Source organism: Vipera ursinii (assembly GCF_947247035.1).
Source record: "Vipera ursinii genome assembly, chromosome: 5".
Taxonomy (NCBI): domain Eukaryota; kingdom Metazoa; phylum Chordata; class Lepidosauria; order Squamata; family Viperidae; genus Vipera; species Vipera ursinii.
This window is the reverse complement of record NC_139518.1, coordinates 79382699-79398774: the sequence shown is the minus strand read 5'-3', so window position 1 is coordinate 79398774 and position 16076 is coordinate 79382699. Positions and strand designations below refer to the sequence as shown.

Genomic DNA, 16076 nt, shown 5'->3' with positions numbered 1-16076 from the left:
GCCTGAACATAACTAATATAGTTTACCCTATGACATGATTCTTCTCACTGGTAAGTGACCTGTTTTGCAATTTGTTCACTTATTACGAGAAGTATATTTGTAGCTGTAGAAACATTCAGACCTGCAAAGTTTGGAATGATACATTTCTGCAAAAGAAAAGCAGCTCCCCACCAATTTCTTGGCAAGATCATCTAAAAAAATGGGCCTTATTCCTGCTCATAGCAAATATGCTGTTGGGAATTATTCTGAGGTGGGCAGTATCTAAATTTGATAAATAAGTAGTAATTAGAAATCTAGAATATAATTCACTGAAGGAGGCTTGGTAGCTTCTGAGGTATTCCTTTGGCTGTGACAGGTCTCATTTTTCAGCTCTGGATCCACCCAAGACCAACAGCAGTGCTATATCTGAACAGAACTTCAGAATCCGAGACCCAGTGGTGGGATTCAGCCGGTTCGCACCACTTCGGCAGAAGCGGTAGCTAATTCTTTGTTGCCCAGGCCCAGAGTGGACTTCCGGAAACGGCATCCACACAGAGAACCGGTTGTTCACATATTTGAATCCCACCACAGCTGAGACCCAATGCCTTGTCTGGCCTTGGAAAGTTTCTCACCCTCGAACACTATTCATGATAGAATGGCAGATTGGGGGGAGTCACCAGAAGCTCTGATTGCTTGCCATACAGTTTCCCCACTGTTATGTATTGGGCTTGTAATATTACACCACGTGCGTTGCCGGAGGAGCTAACGGCTCTCCAGCAACCCAGACAGGCCGTCTCCAGTCCTGCAATTGGTCAGCCCCAGGCGGCAAGCGTGGGTTCAAACCTATTGGCTGCCACCTAGGGGCTAGACTATATATTGCGGCTGATTGCAGCCCATGCTTCAGTACAGTTCTAGCAAGAATAAAAGAATGAGTTTCCCTGTACTCCATCTTGTGTCATCATTCCTGCTCACCAGAGCCCACGACTTAACACCCACGACTTAACACCCACTACCTTGAATTTTCTCCGGCATTTTGTTGCACGACCATTTGGATTCCAGTCACAGATGCATTCAGGAGCTCCTTCATCTCTCCAACCTGGAAGAATAGTCAACCACATTGCAGAATTGCTATACCAAAAAATAAACCTACCATGATTATACATTTCAGATTAGAGAATTATGAATAATCATGCTTTGACAATAGAAGCTGGGGCTCAGAAAGCAATTTGCTGTATTTCATGGATAATACATAAATGCGCTTTTGCCTATCCCTTATCTGTTTTGAAAGTTTTAAATCTATATTGACAGTGTATTTATCCCTATCTCTAAGTCATCTCTATCTATATAGTCTCTATCTCTATCATCTTTGTCTCTATATCTCTATCGTCTTTATTATATATCATCTCTATCATCTCTATCTCTATGTCATCACTATCTGTCTATCTCTGTCATCTGTCTCTATCATCTCTATCTCTAGCATCTCTTTCTCTATTTCTGTCATCTCTATCTTTATATCAAGAAGCAATGGATGGAAACTAATCAAGCAGAGAAACAACCTAGAATTAAGGATAAATCTGACAAAAATCAGTGGGACAACTTTCCTCCAGAAGTTGTGGGTGCTCCAACACTGGAGGTTTTTAAGAAGGGATTGGACAAAACATTTGTCTGAAATGGTATTGTCAACGCTGCTAACATCGAATGTTATTGCTTGACAAGAGATGAAGAAGTAGCCATTTCCTGCATGACCAGGGGGTTAGACTAGAAGACCTCCAAGGTCCCTCCCAACTCTGTCATTCTGTTATTCTATACCTATATCTATATCATCTATATCATCTAGAGCAACAAAACAGCCCTCTTCTTGTTTCTCCCCCCACACTTTCTCTCTCTCTCTCTCTCTCTCACACACACACATAAATAGCGCTCAAAAATACATTGGTATTGATATCAAAAATTGTCTTCATTGGCTCAGATTACAATTTCTTTTCATATATAACTGATCCCTCCTCCACTGTTGTTTTTTTAAAAAAATAAAGCATAGGCCAATTTCTTTTAGATACCAGTCTATGAATTTCCGATTTAGCTCTGCATTCTTGGGCAATGTAGTTAATAGCTTTCCATTGCATTGCTCATTGACCTTTACAGCTTATAATGGAGAAATCATTTTAATAATGTATCTCATCTGGAAAATCTGCTGGGTGCATTCTAGTCAGCTGAAGAGGCTGAGTTCAAGGCTCCCTCTCTAAGTTGGGGAGGGAGCAGTTTGAAATATCTGATCTTTTCTGCTATAGCATTTTTCTTTTGAATACCTTTTGCACAATCTAGACAGGGGTAGGCAACCTTGGCTCTTTTATGACTCGTGGACTTCAACTCCCAGAATTCCTGAGCCAGCACAGCTGGCTCAGGAATTCTGAGAGTTGAAGTCCACGAGTCATAAAAGAGCCAAGGTTGCCTACCCCTGATCTAGACCAATCCCTTGTGATCTTTAGAGGACAGCCATACCCTTAATTTGGGGAAAACCTTTGACTCTCAAACTGAACAGTCCAAATTTTAGACTGTCAAATTTGGACCCCCTTCTTCTTTGTGGCAGTTCCTCAAATATTGGGACACTGCAATCAGGACTAGGGGGGACATGATAGCAGTCTTCCAATATTTGAGGGGCTGCTACAAAAAAGAGGGTGGTCAACCCATTTTCCAAAGCACCGCTATTCTGTTATTCTGAATATGTCAGTAAACTGGTTTGTTTTTTTTAATAATACTGCATACTGTTTTAAAAGTTGGCATTTAGTAAATTGTCTAAATGTACACTGACAAAATAGCTATTGTGCACAGACAAGTAGTCCTTGGCTTGCAACCATTCATTTAGTGACCATTCAAAGTTACAACTGCACTGAAAAAAAATTGACTCATGACCGTTTTTCATACTTACAACCGTTGCAGCATCCCTGTGGTCATGTGATCAAAATTCGGACACTTGACAACTGGCATGTATTTATGATGACTGCAGTGTCCCGGGGTCATGTGTGATCCCCTTTTGGTGACTTTCTGATAAGCAAAGTCAATGGGGAAGCCAGTTTCACTTAACAACCGTGTTACTAACTTAAAAACTGCAGTGATTCCCTTAACGACTGTGGCAAAGAAAGGTAGTAAAATGGGACAAAACTCACTTAACAGAAGAGATAAGAATTCCTTCTTAAATGAACAATGCAAAGAAATAGAAGAAAACAATAGAATAGGGAGGCCCAGAGATCTTTTCAAGAAAGTTGGAGAGATGAAGGGAATGTTTCATGCAAAAATGGGCATGATAAAGGACCAAAATGGCAGGGACCTAACAGAGGCAGAAGAGATTTTTTTTATTATTACATTTATAATTAAGATTAAGAAGAGGTGGCAAAATTACACAGAAGAACTATACAAGAATGAGCTTAACGTCCCTGATAATCACAATGAGGTGGTCACTGACCTCGAGCCAGACATCCTAGAATGTGAAGTGAAGTGGGCCTTAGAAAAGCTGAGCAACAACAAAGCTAGTGGAAGTGACAGTATTCCAGCTGAGCTATTCAAAATCTTAAAAGACAATGCAGTAAAAGTTCTACACGCAACTTGCCAGCATATTTTGGAAAACTCAACAGTGGCCACAGGATTGGAAATGATCAGTTTACATTCCAATTCCAAAGAAAGGCAATGCCAAAGAATGTTCAAACTATTGCACCATTGCACTCATTTCACATGCTAGTAAAGTTATGCTTAAAATCCTACAAGCTAGACTCCAGCAATATGTGAATCGAGAACTTTCAGAAGTACAGGTAGGATTTCGAAGACCTAGAGGAACTAGAGATCAAATTGCCAGCATATGCTGGATCATGGAGAAAGCTAGAGAATTCCAGAAAAACATCTGCTTCTGCTTCATTGATTATGCTAAAGCATTTGATTGTGTGGATCACAACAAACTGTGGCAAGTTCTTAAAGAGATGGGAGTACCAGACCATTTCATTTGTCTCTTGAGAAACCTATATGTGGGTCAAGAAGCAACAGTGAGAACTGGACACGGAACCACTGATTGGTTCAAAATTGGGAAAGGACTCCTTTCCGGCAAGGCTGTATACTGTCGCCCTGCCTATTTAACTTATATGCAGAGCACATCAACTTATATGCAGGCAGGGCTAGATGAATCAAAAGTTGGAATTAAGATTGCCAGGAGAAATATCAACAACCTAAGATATGCAGATGAGAAACTAAAAAGCCTCTTGTTGCGGGTGAAGAAGGAGAGTGCAAAAGTTGGCTTAAAACTTAACATTAAGAAAACCAAGATCATGGCATCTGGCCCTCTTAATTCCTGGCAAATAGATGGGGAAGAAATGGAGGTAGTGACAGATTTTATTTTCCTAGGCTCCAAGATCACTGCAGATGGGGACTGCAGCCAAGAAATTAAAAGATGCTTGCTCCTGGGGAGGAAAGCCATGGCAAATCTAGACAGCACACTAAAAAGCAGAGACCTCACCCTACCAACAAAAGTGTGTATAGTCAAGGCTATGGTCTTCCCAGTTGCAATGTATGGCAGTGAAAGTTGGATCATAAGAAAGGCCGAGTGCCAAAGAATTGAAGCCTTTGAACTATGGTGCTGGAGAAGAGTCCTGCGAGTCCCTTGGACTGCAAGGCGATCAAACTGGTCAGTCCTAGAGGAGATCAACCCTGACTGCTCTTTAGAAGGCCAGATCCTGAAGTTGAAACTCAAATACTTTGGCCACCTAATGAGAAAGACGGACTCACTGGAGAAGAGCCTAATGCTGGGAAAGATTGAGGGCAAGGGAAGAAGGGGATGACAGAGAATGAGGTGGCTGGATGGAGTCAATGAAGCCGTAGGTGTGAGCTTAAATGGACTCCAGAAGATGGTAGAGGACAGGAAGGCCTGGAGGAACATTGTCCATGGGGTCACGATGGGTCGGACATGACTTCGCAGCTAACAACAACAACATTTGTAGGTATCTTAATGGAAGGACTTTACCCTGCTGGACTTCAAGGTCCATTAGGCTCATCAAGTAACTTAATCCAAAAAGTTCACAACAGATACTACAGACCCTAATAATGCTTTGAGTTTTTATTTCTTGACAGTTGTTTTATCCGATATTGTCTATGAGATATTAATCACTAATCTATAGCATGTTCTTTGATCCAGGATTTGCTCAGACATAAATTTCATCTTGTGATTAAGCTACCGGTAAGTATCATCCTCAGTTCATAAGAATGGGAGAATAATATAAACTTCTTGGAGAATTTTGGGTTCAGACTTAATAAACGCAAAAAAATTTTAGGAAAAAAAATCCTTTTGACCCTACCTATATACTGCTTTTCACACTCAACTTTTCAAAGCTGAAGAAAAATCCTATATATTTTTATTGTATTGATGATCAGTTCAGCCTTTGTATGAATTAATTTCAGCTCTTCATTGTCTTTCTAAAACAATGCACATGGACCAGCATTGATGCTGTAATAATTTCTAGATGATACATACAAAATGTAAGGCCATGATGGGAGATTATTAAATTAATTTGTTAAATTATTCTAAGGCAGTAACAAATGCATTTAAAAATTAAGCAAATATACACTTAATTATAATTAATTAAATGCATATTTGCTTAATATACATTTAACATATATTTAATATAATTTATATATATTAAAAGGGATATATTTTATATATATATAAAAGGGACGCAGTGGCTCAGTGGGTTAGGATGCTGAGCTTGTTGATCAGAAGGTCAGCAGTTTGGTGGGTCGAATCCCAAGTGCCGCGTAACAGAGTGAGTGCCTGTTACTCGTCCCAGCTTCTGCCAACCTAGCAGTTTGAAAGCACGTAAAAATACCCTGTACTTAGCGCTGGGAAGTCGGGGGGGAGGGGGGAAAGAGGGGGGAGGGGTAGGGAGGGATGGGTAGAGGAGGGGGAGGGGGGATTGTTAAAGATAAAATGTATGTTAAAACTTTTTAATAAAAAAAATGCAAGTAGAAAAATAGGGACCACTACGGTGGGAAGGTAACAGCGTTCTGTGTGCCTTTGGCGTCTAGTCATGCCGGCCACATGACCACGGAGACGTCCTCGGACAAGCGCTGGCTCTTCGGCTTTGAAACGGAGATGAGTACCGGCCCCTAGAGTCGGAAACGACTAGCACGCATGTGCGGGGGAACCTTTACCTTTATGTATGTGTGTGTGTGTGTGTGTGTGTGTGTGTGTGTATATAAAACATTAATTATAACTAATTATAATTCTGCTAATTGGCAGAAGGAGCTACGATTTCAGTAAATCATGGAAGAAAATATACTAACTTTACAACATCTCCAAATGAGTATCCACCTGACCTTGAAAAATACTTTCCTTTTCTTGCAGGATAAACTATTGATTTCCTCCGTTCTTGTTCAAGGTCTTATCAAACTGACTCATCAAACAGTTACAAATCAATAATATCAAACGTTTGCAGGCATGTCCAGTCTTTTCACATTACAGCATTTAAATCTTGACAGTTCTACAAGAACACTAGACTAGACAACATGGTGCTAATGCGCCCATCTCAATTAGTCTCCTCTCTGCCACTCCAGCTTTTCTGAAAAGTTTATTTATTTTTTTTAATCCCATTTATATCCCGCCCTTCTCCGAAGACTGAGGGCGGCTTACAATCTAAGAAGCAAAAATCAATGTGCTTAGCAATAGCCTTCATTCGATGTATATGCCTGCTTATTAGGGCTTCCCCCCCCCCAAGCGGCATTTTTACTAAGTCAGCTTATTGCCCCCAACAATCTGCAATCTGGTCCTCATTTTACCTACCTCGGAAGGATGGAAGGCTGAGTCAACCTTGAGCCTGGTGGGACTCGAACCTGCACTAATTGCAGGCAGCTAGTGTTACTTAAGGAGGCATTAGCCAACTGCTCCACCAAGGCTCTATGAGAGAGAGAGAGAGAGAGAGAGAGAGAGAGAGAGAGAGAGAGAGAGAGAGAGAGAGAGAGAGAGAGAGAGAGAGAAGTTGTTGATGACGACCCTTGATTCAAGTTCATGGAAGTTCACAGAGTGAATGTGATTGATCACTTTTTTCAGCCTAACCTATCTTAGTAGGATAGAATGGTTGTGAGAAATAATGGAGTGCTGTGTATATCTTACCGAATGCCTGCATTAAAGGCAAGCCATAAATCTAGCAAAGAACCTCTAATATACTTAAGTAAATGTGAAGTTTACTTATTTACTTACTTGTAATAAGTAAACATGTAGTTTACTTATTACAAGTAAGTGTGAAGTTCTTTAAAAAGACTTAACCACACCAAACTTGGAGTACTGCATCCAGTTCTGGTCACCACAATACAAAAAAGATTTTAGGCTGTGGAAAGAGTGCAGAGAAGAGCAACAAAAATGATTAGGGGTCTGGAGACTAAAACATATGAACAATAATTACAGGAAATGAGTATGCTTAGTCCGATAAAAAGAAGGACTAGGGGGGACATGATAACACTATTCCAATATTTGAGGGGCTTCTACAAAGATGGGGGGGGTCAAACTATTTTCCAAAAGACTAGAATGTAAGACAAGAAACAATAGTTGGAAACTAACCAAGGAGAGAAGCAGCTTAGAAATAAGGAGAAATTTCCTGACAATTAGAACAATTAATCAGAGGAACGACTTGCCTCCAGAAGTTAAGGGTGCTCCAACACTGGAGGTTTTTAAGAAAAGATTGGACAACCATTTGTCTGAAATGGTATAGGGTTTCCTACGCGAGCAGGGGGTTGGACTAGATGACCTTCGAGGTTCCTTCCAACTCTATTATTCTATGTTCTAAATAGAAATTGGCGTGTTGCAAATGAAAGCATAAGATTCTACCTTCTACCTGTGTTTTCAGAAATTTATTTGGGTCCCATAAGGGTCCCACTGGACTGGAAGAGTGCAATCTGAGGGCTAGCTTCACTTTTGGTAAATATATTTTATGACTGATCATGCCTACCGATAATAAACATTTTATGAATATATAGTTTTCTCATAATAGCCATTGTGTGAATATGTCTACAACAAGATCTCAAAGTTCCTAATATGCATTTAGTCCAAACATATTTTTACCAGCTTTCCTACAGAGAAGATAGTTTTTATGCTTTTCAGCTTTTCAAATTAAAACTAGTTGTTCTAAGTATTCACAGATAATACCCAGCAGTCCTTTTTGCCAAATTAGTCTGTGAGATCAGAACAGATCCTTCTCTGCTGGCATTTATAAAGGCAATCTACCTTTTTAAAGCCTTTGTGCTACTACTTTTAAGATTTGTCTACTATTAGTTTTACTATTTTTTTGCTATTTTCTACTGTGTGCTATATATTTTTATTGTTGGTAACATACATTATTCTGAATTTGAGGAATTGTTTCAGCTGGCAGATAAAACAGACTGAATTTTAAAGCTATTGTTTGCCATATAGCTCATAACAAACTAGAATTGTATAGCAATATAAAATCATTACTGTATCATTGTATGACATAACATTTGTCACTATGATAAATTCATACATGCATGACCAAAATGGGGACCAGACTTTCTATTCCTAACCAAGGTAGCTCTTAAATGAATCATGCCAGATATTTTTGCCAGGGCTGTTAACCAAATCACTGCAGTTTGTTAAGTGAATTGTGTGGTCATTTCCCCATTTGCTTGTTAGAAGTTGGCTGGGAAAATTGCAAGTGATGATTATATGACAGAAAACTGCAACTGTCATAAATACATGTCAGTTTTCATGTGTCCGAATTTTGATCCCATGCCCAAGGGGATACTCCTTCCTCCTCCAGTTTTCCACCCACAACAACGCTGTGAGATGAGTTGGGCTGAGAGAGAGTGACAGCTGTTAGATTAAGTCCAGCTAATTTAATTAAGTACGCCCAATCAGTTAATCTGCTTTTCTAACAACTTTCTTTTATCGTTTTGCAGATTTCTATGACATCTGTGATGTGGTTGATTGTCGAGGTTCCTGTCTGGACACTGGAGAATGCATTTGTTCCTTGGGGACAATTATGGGACCAGATGGACAGACTTGCCTTGGTAAGAAGCCTCTACACAAAAAAATATGAGAACCAAAAGGGAAATACCAAGCCAGGGGAGAGTACTGAGGTGGGGAAAATTAAAAAGTTGCACCACTACACAGGAATGGGCTCCGCTTTTCTTAAGTGATGAGGAAAAAAAGAGGAATGTAAGTAATTATTATCTCTGTAAGAAGGAAGCAACTTTCATTGTAAATGTCATCTGCTCATCATTCCCACCCAGGCAAACTGATCTCTGCTAATTAGAACAGGAACATAATTACATACTTACTAATTCTGAATGAACTCATCTTCAAGAAATAACCTGGTGTTCTTCCAGCAGATGTGTACAAGGTTCACTTTCAACTGATAGATTTTTCAGGGTAGAAACAAGAGTATTGTGGAGTTGAATACAGTTTATCTGCATGCTCTAACGAAATAACAGAATTGGAAGCACCTTGGAGGTCTTCAGGTCAAACCCCCTGCAGAAACAAGAGACCCTATACCATTCCAAATGGCTGTCCAATCTTGTCTTAAAAGCCTCCACAGCTTCTGAAAGCAAGCTGTTCCATTGGTTAACTGTTCTCACCGTCTTTAGTTCTAGGTTGCTTCTCTCTTTAGTTAGTTTCCATCCATTGCTTCTGGTCCTACCTTCTGGTGCTTTGGTAAATAGATTGATCCCTTCTTTGTTGTGGCGGTCCTTCAGATATTGGAACACTGCTATCATGTCACCCCTGGTCCTTCTTTTCACTAGACTAGACATACCCAATTCCTGCAACTGTTCTTCCTATGTTTTAGCCCCCAGTCCCTAATCATCTTTGTTGCTCTTTTCTGAACCTGTCCCAGAGTCTCAATTTCTTTTTTTATAATATGGTGAGTAAAACTGGATGCAGTATTCTGGTATTCTTGGAGTAAAATGGTAGCTAATGCTCCCTGACTACTCCAGGAAATTATGTCAATATTGTTGACTTTACAATGAAAAAAATAAACCTGCAAACTCTAGAAAGAGTGTAGAGAAGAACTCCAAAGATAATTAGGGCACTGGAAGCTAAAACATGAAGAACAGCTAGAGAAATCGGGTATATCTAGTGCAGTGAAAAGAAGGAGTAGGGGTGACATGTTAGCAGTCTTCCAATATTTGAGGGGCTGTCCTAAAGAAGAACGGATCAATCTATTTTCCAAAGCACTTGAAGGCAGGGCAAGAAGCAATGGATGGAAACTAACCAAAGAGAGAAGCAACCTAGAACTAAGGAGAAATTTCCTGACAGTTAGAACAATTAACCAGTGGAAAGGCTTGCCTACAGAAGTTGTGGGTGCTCCACTACTGGACTTGATGACCTCCAAGGTCCCATCCAACTCTGTTATTTTGTTATTCTCTTCAAAACAGTATCCCAATGTATTTAACCAAAGCAATACATTAATACAAAGAAAGTTAATAAAAGCTGTAGGTAAAGGAGAAAAAAGTTAAATTCCATCTAAGCTTTGTTTTAATTAGATTTTGTAGTTGTAGAAAGGACAATCAGAGAAGGTAATCTCCATTGCAACACCGCTTGGTAATATAATCAATTGCCATGAGTCAGAAAGCAGCTGCATCGCTATTAGGCTTTAAATTATCTTTCAAAATAATCAGATTCATGAAAGATAGACCGTTATCTGTTAAATGTGTGAAGAGCATTCAGATGAGATGCTTCATAAAGCGTGAATTTCACCTTTACAAGGAAATATTCTGCCATATTCATCCAAAAGCCCTTTAGAAAACTCATTTCTAAAGTTTCCCTCAAAGTTACCTTTGATTACATGATTTGTTTCATTTCACCATCGAAGTCTGATTCTTTTTCATGCGTGTGAACCCACACACATATGCAAACACACACACACACACCTGCTGTGGCCTCAAAGCCATGCACTGTGGGGCAGGTTAGAAGGGACTCTTAATTCTGTGTTCACGCAACACATCACCTGTCAGGAAAAACCTAGCAGATTAGAGAAGGGCAAGGAAGATGATGCAGGGACTTGAGTGAGAGATGGTCTCACGAGGTCGATGGATCGTTAAGGTGCTTCCAAGTAAAAGGCATCACGCAGGGATGCAATCATTCAAAGCTTTATTTAACGATAAAGTAAATAGAAAGAGTTTCCTGGCATGGAGGCCTCCATGCCTGGATTGTAAGCTAGCAGAAGAGAGAACAAAGAGAGAGCAAGCAAGCTTAGCATGACGCAGGAGCAGCCCCTTGAGCAGAGGTATTTATGGGGGGTCTCAGCCCCTCCCTTACCATAAAACTCTCTCGCCAATGGGGCTGCAGGGGCCAAGGACCCCTGACCCACCAGTGGGAGCAAAGAAGCCTCTTTGCTCCCATCTGATGACCTTTTTGGGGAACTGCCATGGCTGGCACAAAACATCTAACATTGAGGGTGTTCTCTGCCAGGACAGGCTGGAAAAAAAATCTGAGAAGTTCAATCTGAAGAAAAGAAAATTTAGGCCATTAGCTATATTATTAATGGCCACCAGAAAGTAGGAATCAAAATAATGTGGCATATAAGTTTCAGCTGTCTAGATTTTGTTCAAACATAAGGAAAGGCTTCCTTAATTTTAAGGGTATGACAGTAAGATACTTAGCATGTTATAAGAATTCATTCTGTACTAGGGTTAATTATTAGATATCTGGACAGGCAAAAGAGGGCACTGGCAACTGGAAAGGAGGAAAAGTTGGAGGTAGAGGAAAGGAAGACACACTAATTTTCTTGGCATCCTTGGGAAACTCTTGGGAGTTTCCCGGTACTCCCATGTTACACCTTTGCTCCGTGAGCTGCATTGGTTGCCAGTTGTCTTCCGGGTAAGGTTCAAGGTTTTGGTTATGATCTTTAAGTCCCTACATGGCATGGGTCCGCGATACCTCGAGGACCACCTGCTGCCGGCGTCGACTCCCCTCCGCCCCTCCTCAGGGTGCCTCCTGTCAAGGAATGTCGACTGGTGGCCCCCAGGGGGAGGGCCTTCTCTGTGGGTGCTCCGGCGTTATGGAACCAACTGCCGGTGGAGCTCCGGATGGTATCAGACCTCCGATCCTTCCGTCGCGGGTTGAAGACCCATTTATTTGAACTAGCGGGTCTGGCCTGATGGGGGTACTTGGGTTTTTTATTGGTTTGTTTTATTATTCTGGTTTTAACTTGGGCATTAATTTAATTATTTTTTAATGTTTGTATTGGTGTTTATATTTATGCCCTGTGAACCGCCCTGAGTCCCTTTGGGAGAAGGGCGGTATAAAAATCTCAATAAACTAAATCTCAATAATCCTGCACAAAAATTACACTGAAAAACAAGGCAGAAATGTTCGGAGACCCACATGTACATATACTGTTTTTCAATCACATTTTCCCAACAAATCTTAATTTTCAAGAGCGTATGCTAGCAATAATACAGAATCAAAAACCACCTGTGGGGTTTTTTCCCCCCAATTTCACCGTAGAAAGATATGATGAGTTATGGGATGTTCAGACTCCAATGGTCATAGATTTGAAGGGGCTGGATTGAAACTGATTGTTGGAATTAGGAAATAAACTCAACTTAAATCTAAGCTGTGGAGGCTGTCAATGGACAAGAGGCAGAAAGAAGTAGACAATTTACAAGATCTTATAAATAACACGAAGGTCTGAATGATTACTGTTGTGAAAACAGTCCAAAGTTTAAAACAAAAGACAAAAACCAAGAAACAAAAAAGCTGAACAATATTTAACTGTAAGGGTATAATTGCCAGACAGATAGTTTTTGGTTCACTGAATGATATAAACACAGGCATGGATAACTAAGTAAGAAAATTTAGCATGTTGCATTAGTTCAGGGGTGTCAAACTCAATTTCATTGAGGGCCGCATCAGCACTGTGGTTGCCCTCAGGGGGCCAGGTGGGTGTGGCCAGGGTGGGCGTGGCCTACTGGGTGGGCGTGGCTAGAGTGCGTATGGCCTACTGGGTGGGCGTGGCCAGCTCTACATCGTTTGCATCAAGGGTGCCTATGGGGGCCTGGGCAGGAGTGGGACAGATCTGAGGGTCTCTGGCAGAAGGAGGGTCTCTGGGCCAGGGCCAAGGCAGTGGGGGCCATTCCCTCACTGTTTCGAGGATGGCTTCGCGGGCCACATGAAACCACTTCACGGGCTGGATCCGGCCCCCGGGCCTTGTGTTTGACATGTCTGCATTAGTTCATAGCAGGGGTCTTCAAACTTGGCCCTTTTATGACTCGTGGGCTTCAACTGCCAGAATTCCTGGGCCAGCCATGCTGGCCCAGGAATTCTGGTTGTTGAAGCCCACGAGTCATAAAAGAGCCAAGGTTGCCTACCCCTGCCCTATACCATTCCAAATGGCTGTTCAATCTTGTCTTAAAAACCTTCACAGCTTCTGAAGGCAAGCTGTTCCACTGGCTAATTGTTCTCACTGTCCTTAGTTCTAGGCTGCTTCCCTCCTTAGTTAGTTTCCATCCATTGCTTCTGGTCCTGCCTTCTGGTGCTTTGGTAAATAGATTGATCCCTTCTTCGCTGTAGCGGCCCTTCAGATATTGGAATACTGCTATCATGTTACCCCTGGTTCTTCTTTTCACTAGACTAGACATACCCAATTCCTGCAACTGTTCTTCCTATGTTTTAGCCCCCAGTCCCTAATCATCTTTGTTGTTCTTTTCTGACGGCTTAGCATGTTGCATTAGTTCATAGCAGGGGTCTTCAAACTTGGCCCTTTTATGACTTGTGGACTTCATCTCCCAGAATTCCTCAGCCAACCTGCCTGGTTGAGGAATTCTGGGAGTTGAAGTCCACAAGTCACAAAATGGCCAAGTTTGAAGACCCCTGGTTCATAGCCTATAGGTGGCAACATTGGTAGAGCCTCTCTGCACTTTGAAACAAAATATGTGGAGTTTACTGGACAGAAGGTAGAGGCTCAAAAAAGGTGGAGCTTTGCAGATTATTCAACTGGACGGAAGAGACAAGGTTGGTGTTGACTTTGTGTTCTTCTCTGATCCCTGTCCAAAGTGATCATTCCAAGTCCTTTCTAATTAATTTGGTTAGCTCTGAATAATAACAACGTTTCAAGCATACTCACACTTTTCTTCCTCTTTTCCTAGCCCTTAAGCACTCCCTTTTTTTTCTAGTCAAGCAGTGCTTTTTTTGTAAAAGAAAAAGGTGCCGCAACTCACACATGTCATACAACCTGCCTTGCCTAGCCTACAAGTTTCCATCCAAAAAAGGTGCCAGAACTCCGTTCTGAGCGTTCTATGAGAAAAAAAGCCCTGTAGTCAAGAGTTTGCACAATTAAATTAGATTGATAAAGTTTTAGTTAGACTTATTGGAGTATCGGTCCTAAACATTTCCATCTGTCTTATCAGTTGCACTAGCTTTTCACTGCAACTTACTAGGTGTTAGTTAGATCAGTGTTTTTTTCAAATTCAGCCACTTTAAGGTATGTGAACTTTGAATGCCAGAATTCCCCAGGGAAGAATTTAAGTTTGAAAAACACTGGGCTAGACGTTATGAATCTTAAGTCTCAACTGCCATTTCTGAATGCCTTCTTCATCAGGCAGAAAAACCTAGAAAGACGCGTTACAGATTTTTCTAAGCAGATTTCTTTATTGTTCTTCACCTATAGACTGAAATCTTGCCAAACTAAAGCAGATTACTTGCCTCATAAAACATGTAATCCGAGAACTGTTAGGGAGGAGCCATCTTCACCCTCTTTCTCTCACACAAACAATCTAAAGAACTGTGTCGTCTTTTCCTCCTCCTTTCTTCCTCCTGGGAAACCGAACAACATTCCATCACAGACTGGTTTTCTGATGTACTGCAGCGATCTCCAAGCGAATGAAGTTTATAACATTAGAATCTACACAAACATTTTTACATTTTAAAATAGCTATGCTTAAGTTGAATGTGAAAATGTTCAAGCCAGAGCTGGTCTATATAATCAGTTAGTTAATGCTGGAAAATTATAGAGCAGGGCTTTTCAACCAGTGGTACGGGTACCACCTGTGGTACATTGGCACCTGGCAGGTGGTACGCAACCTAGAAAAGTGGTAGCAGGGGAGGGGAATGAGCTGAACTGTTGGCAGCACCGAACAAGCCTGAGCGAGAGACGGCTGGAGCTGCAGGGCTGTCAGGATTCAGTGGAAGTGCCAGGATTAGCGCCAGGCTCCAGCCCAGAAGAAGCACCGATCAGCTGGAATGTTGCAACATCTCCAGGGTCTTGTGATTTACATTCAGATGCTTGGCAACTGATTCATATTTATGACGGTCACAGTGTCCCAGGTCACATGTGAAGTGACCAAAACCTGCTGCAACCACCTAGGAGATGGGGGGAATAAAACCCAAACACCTCCCCCCCTCTGCTGCCAATCCTCAACAGAAATGCTCACAACAATGAAAACCTTGGATAGGAGGAAGAGCACCGCTAGGCAGGCAGGTAGGTGTCTTGCTCGGCTGTGGCTTGGGGGGCACTTTTTTCAGTGCCATTGTAAACTTTAAACAGTAACTAAGCAAACTATTGTAAGTCGAGGACTACCTGTACTTCATCACTTTTTTCCTTTTTTTTTTGTTCATCAAGTTTTTGACACCTTGCTAGGCAACTGGTGGTACTCGGATGTTGCCATATCCTAAAAGTGGTACAATGGGTCAAAAGGTTGAAAAGCCCTGTTATAGAGTATATAATTTGCAGTTTAGTTTGCACCAGGGCCTCAGTCATTCTCTATATCAAGATGAAAGCAACAGGTAGGCACTCAGTTCAGCTATCAAAAATAAATACATTTGAGGTTTATTTATTAAAAGTTAGCAAACATCCCAAAACAGCTAATTGGCAAATGTGAAAAATGGTCATGTCATTTTTTTTGCAGTGCCATTGTATCTTCGAACAGTCACTAAACTGCTTCCTCGATGCTTCTTAATGAAAAATGGATTTCTCACATCAAATCACCCAAATTGCGATGAAATGCACAATTGGAAACATAGGGGAAACAACAGGACAGTTACAGGAGGGAACAGGAACCATTACACAAGCAATTCTTGAGTCTGGGTCAGGGGGACACTTCAGAAGAGACTTTAA

At 41.2% G+C, this 16076-nt stretch overlaps 1 protein-coding gene across 1 annotated transcript in view; it reads left to right on the top strand.

The window, feature by feature from the left end:
• Positions 1–16076, top strand: part of OIT3 (oncoprotein induced transcript 3) — a gene marked incomplete at its 5' end in the record, with an annotated part of 45894 nt that overhangs the window by 9966 nt on the left and 19852 nt on the right. Inside the window, one exon of the mRNA XM_083365062.1 lies at positions 8920–9030. Within this exon, the coding sequence (XP_083221188.1) occupies positions 8920–9030 (111 nt within the window). The remainder of the gene's footprint in view (positions 1–8919; positions 9031–16076) is intronic.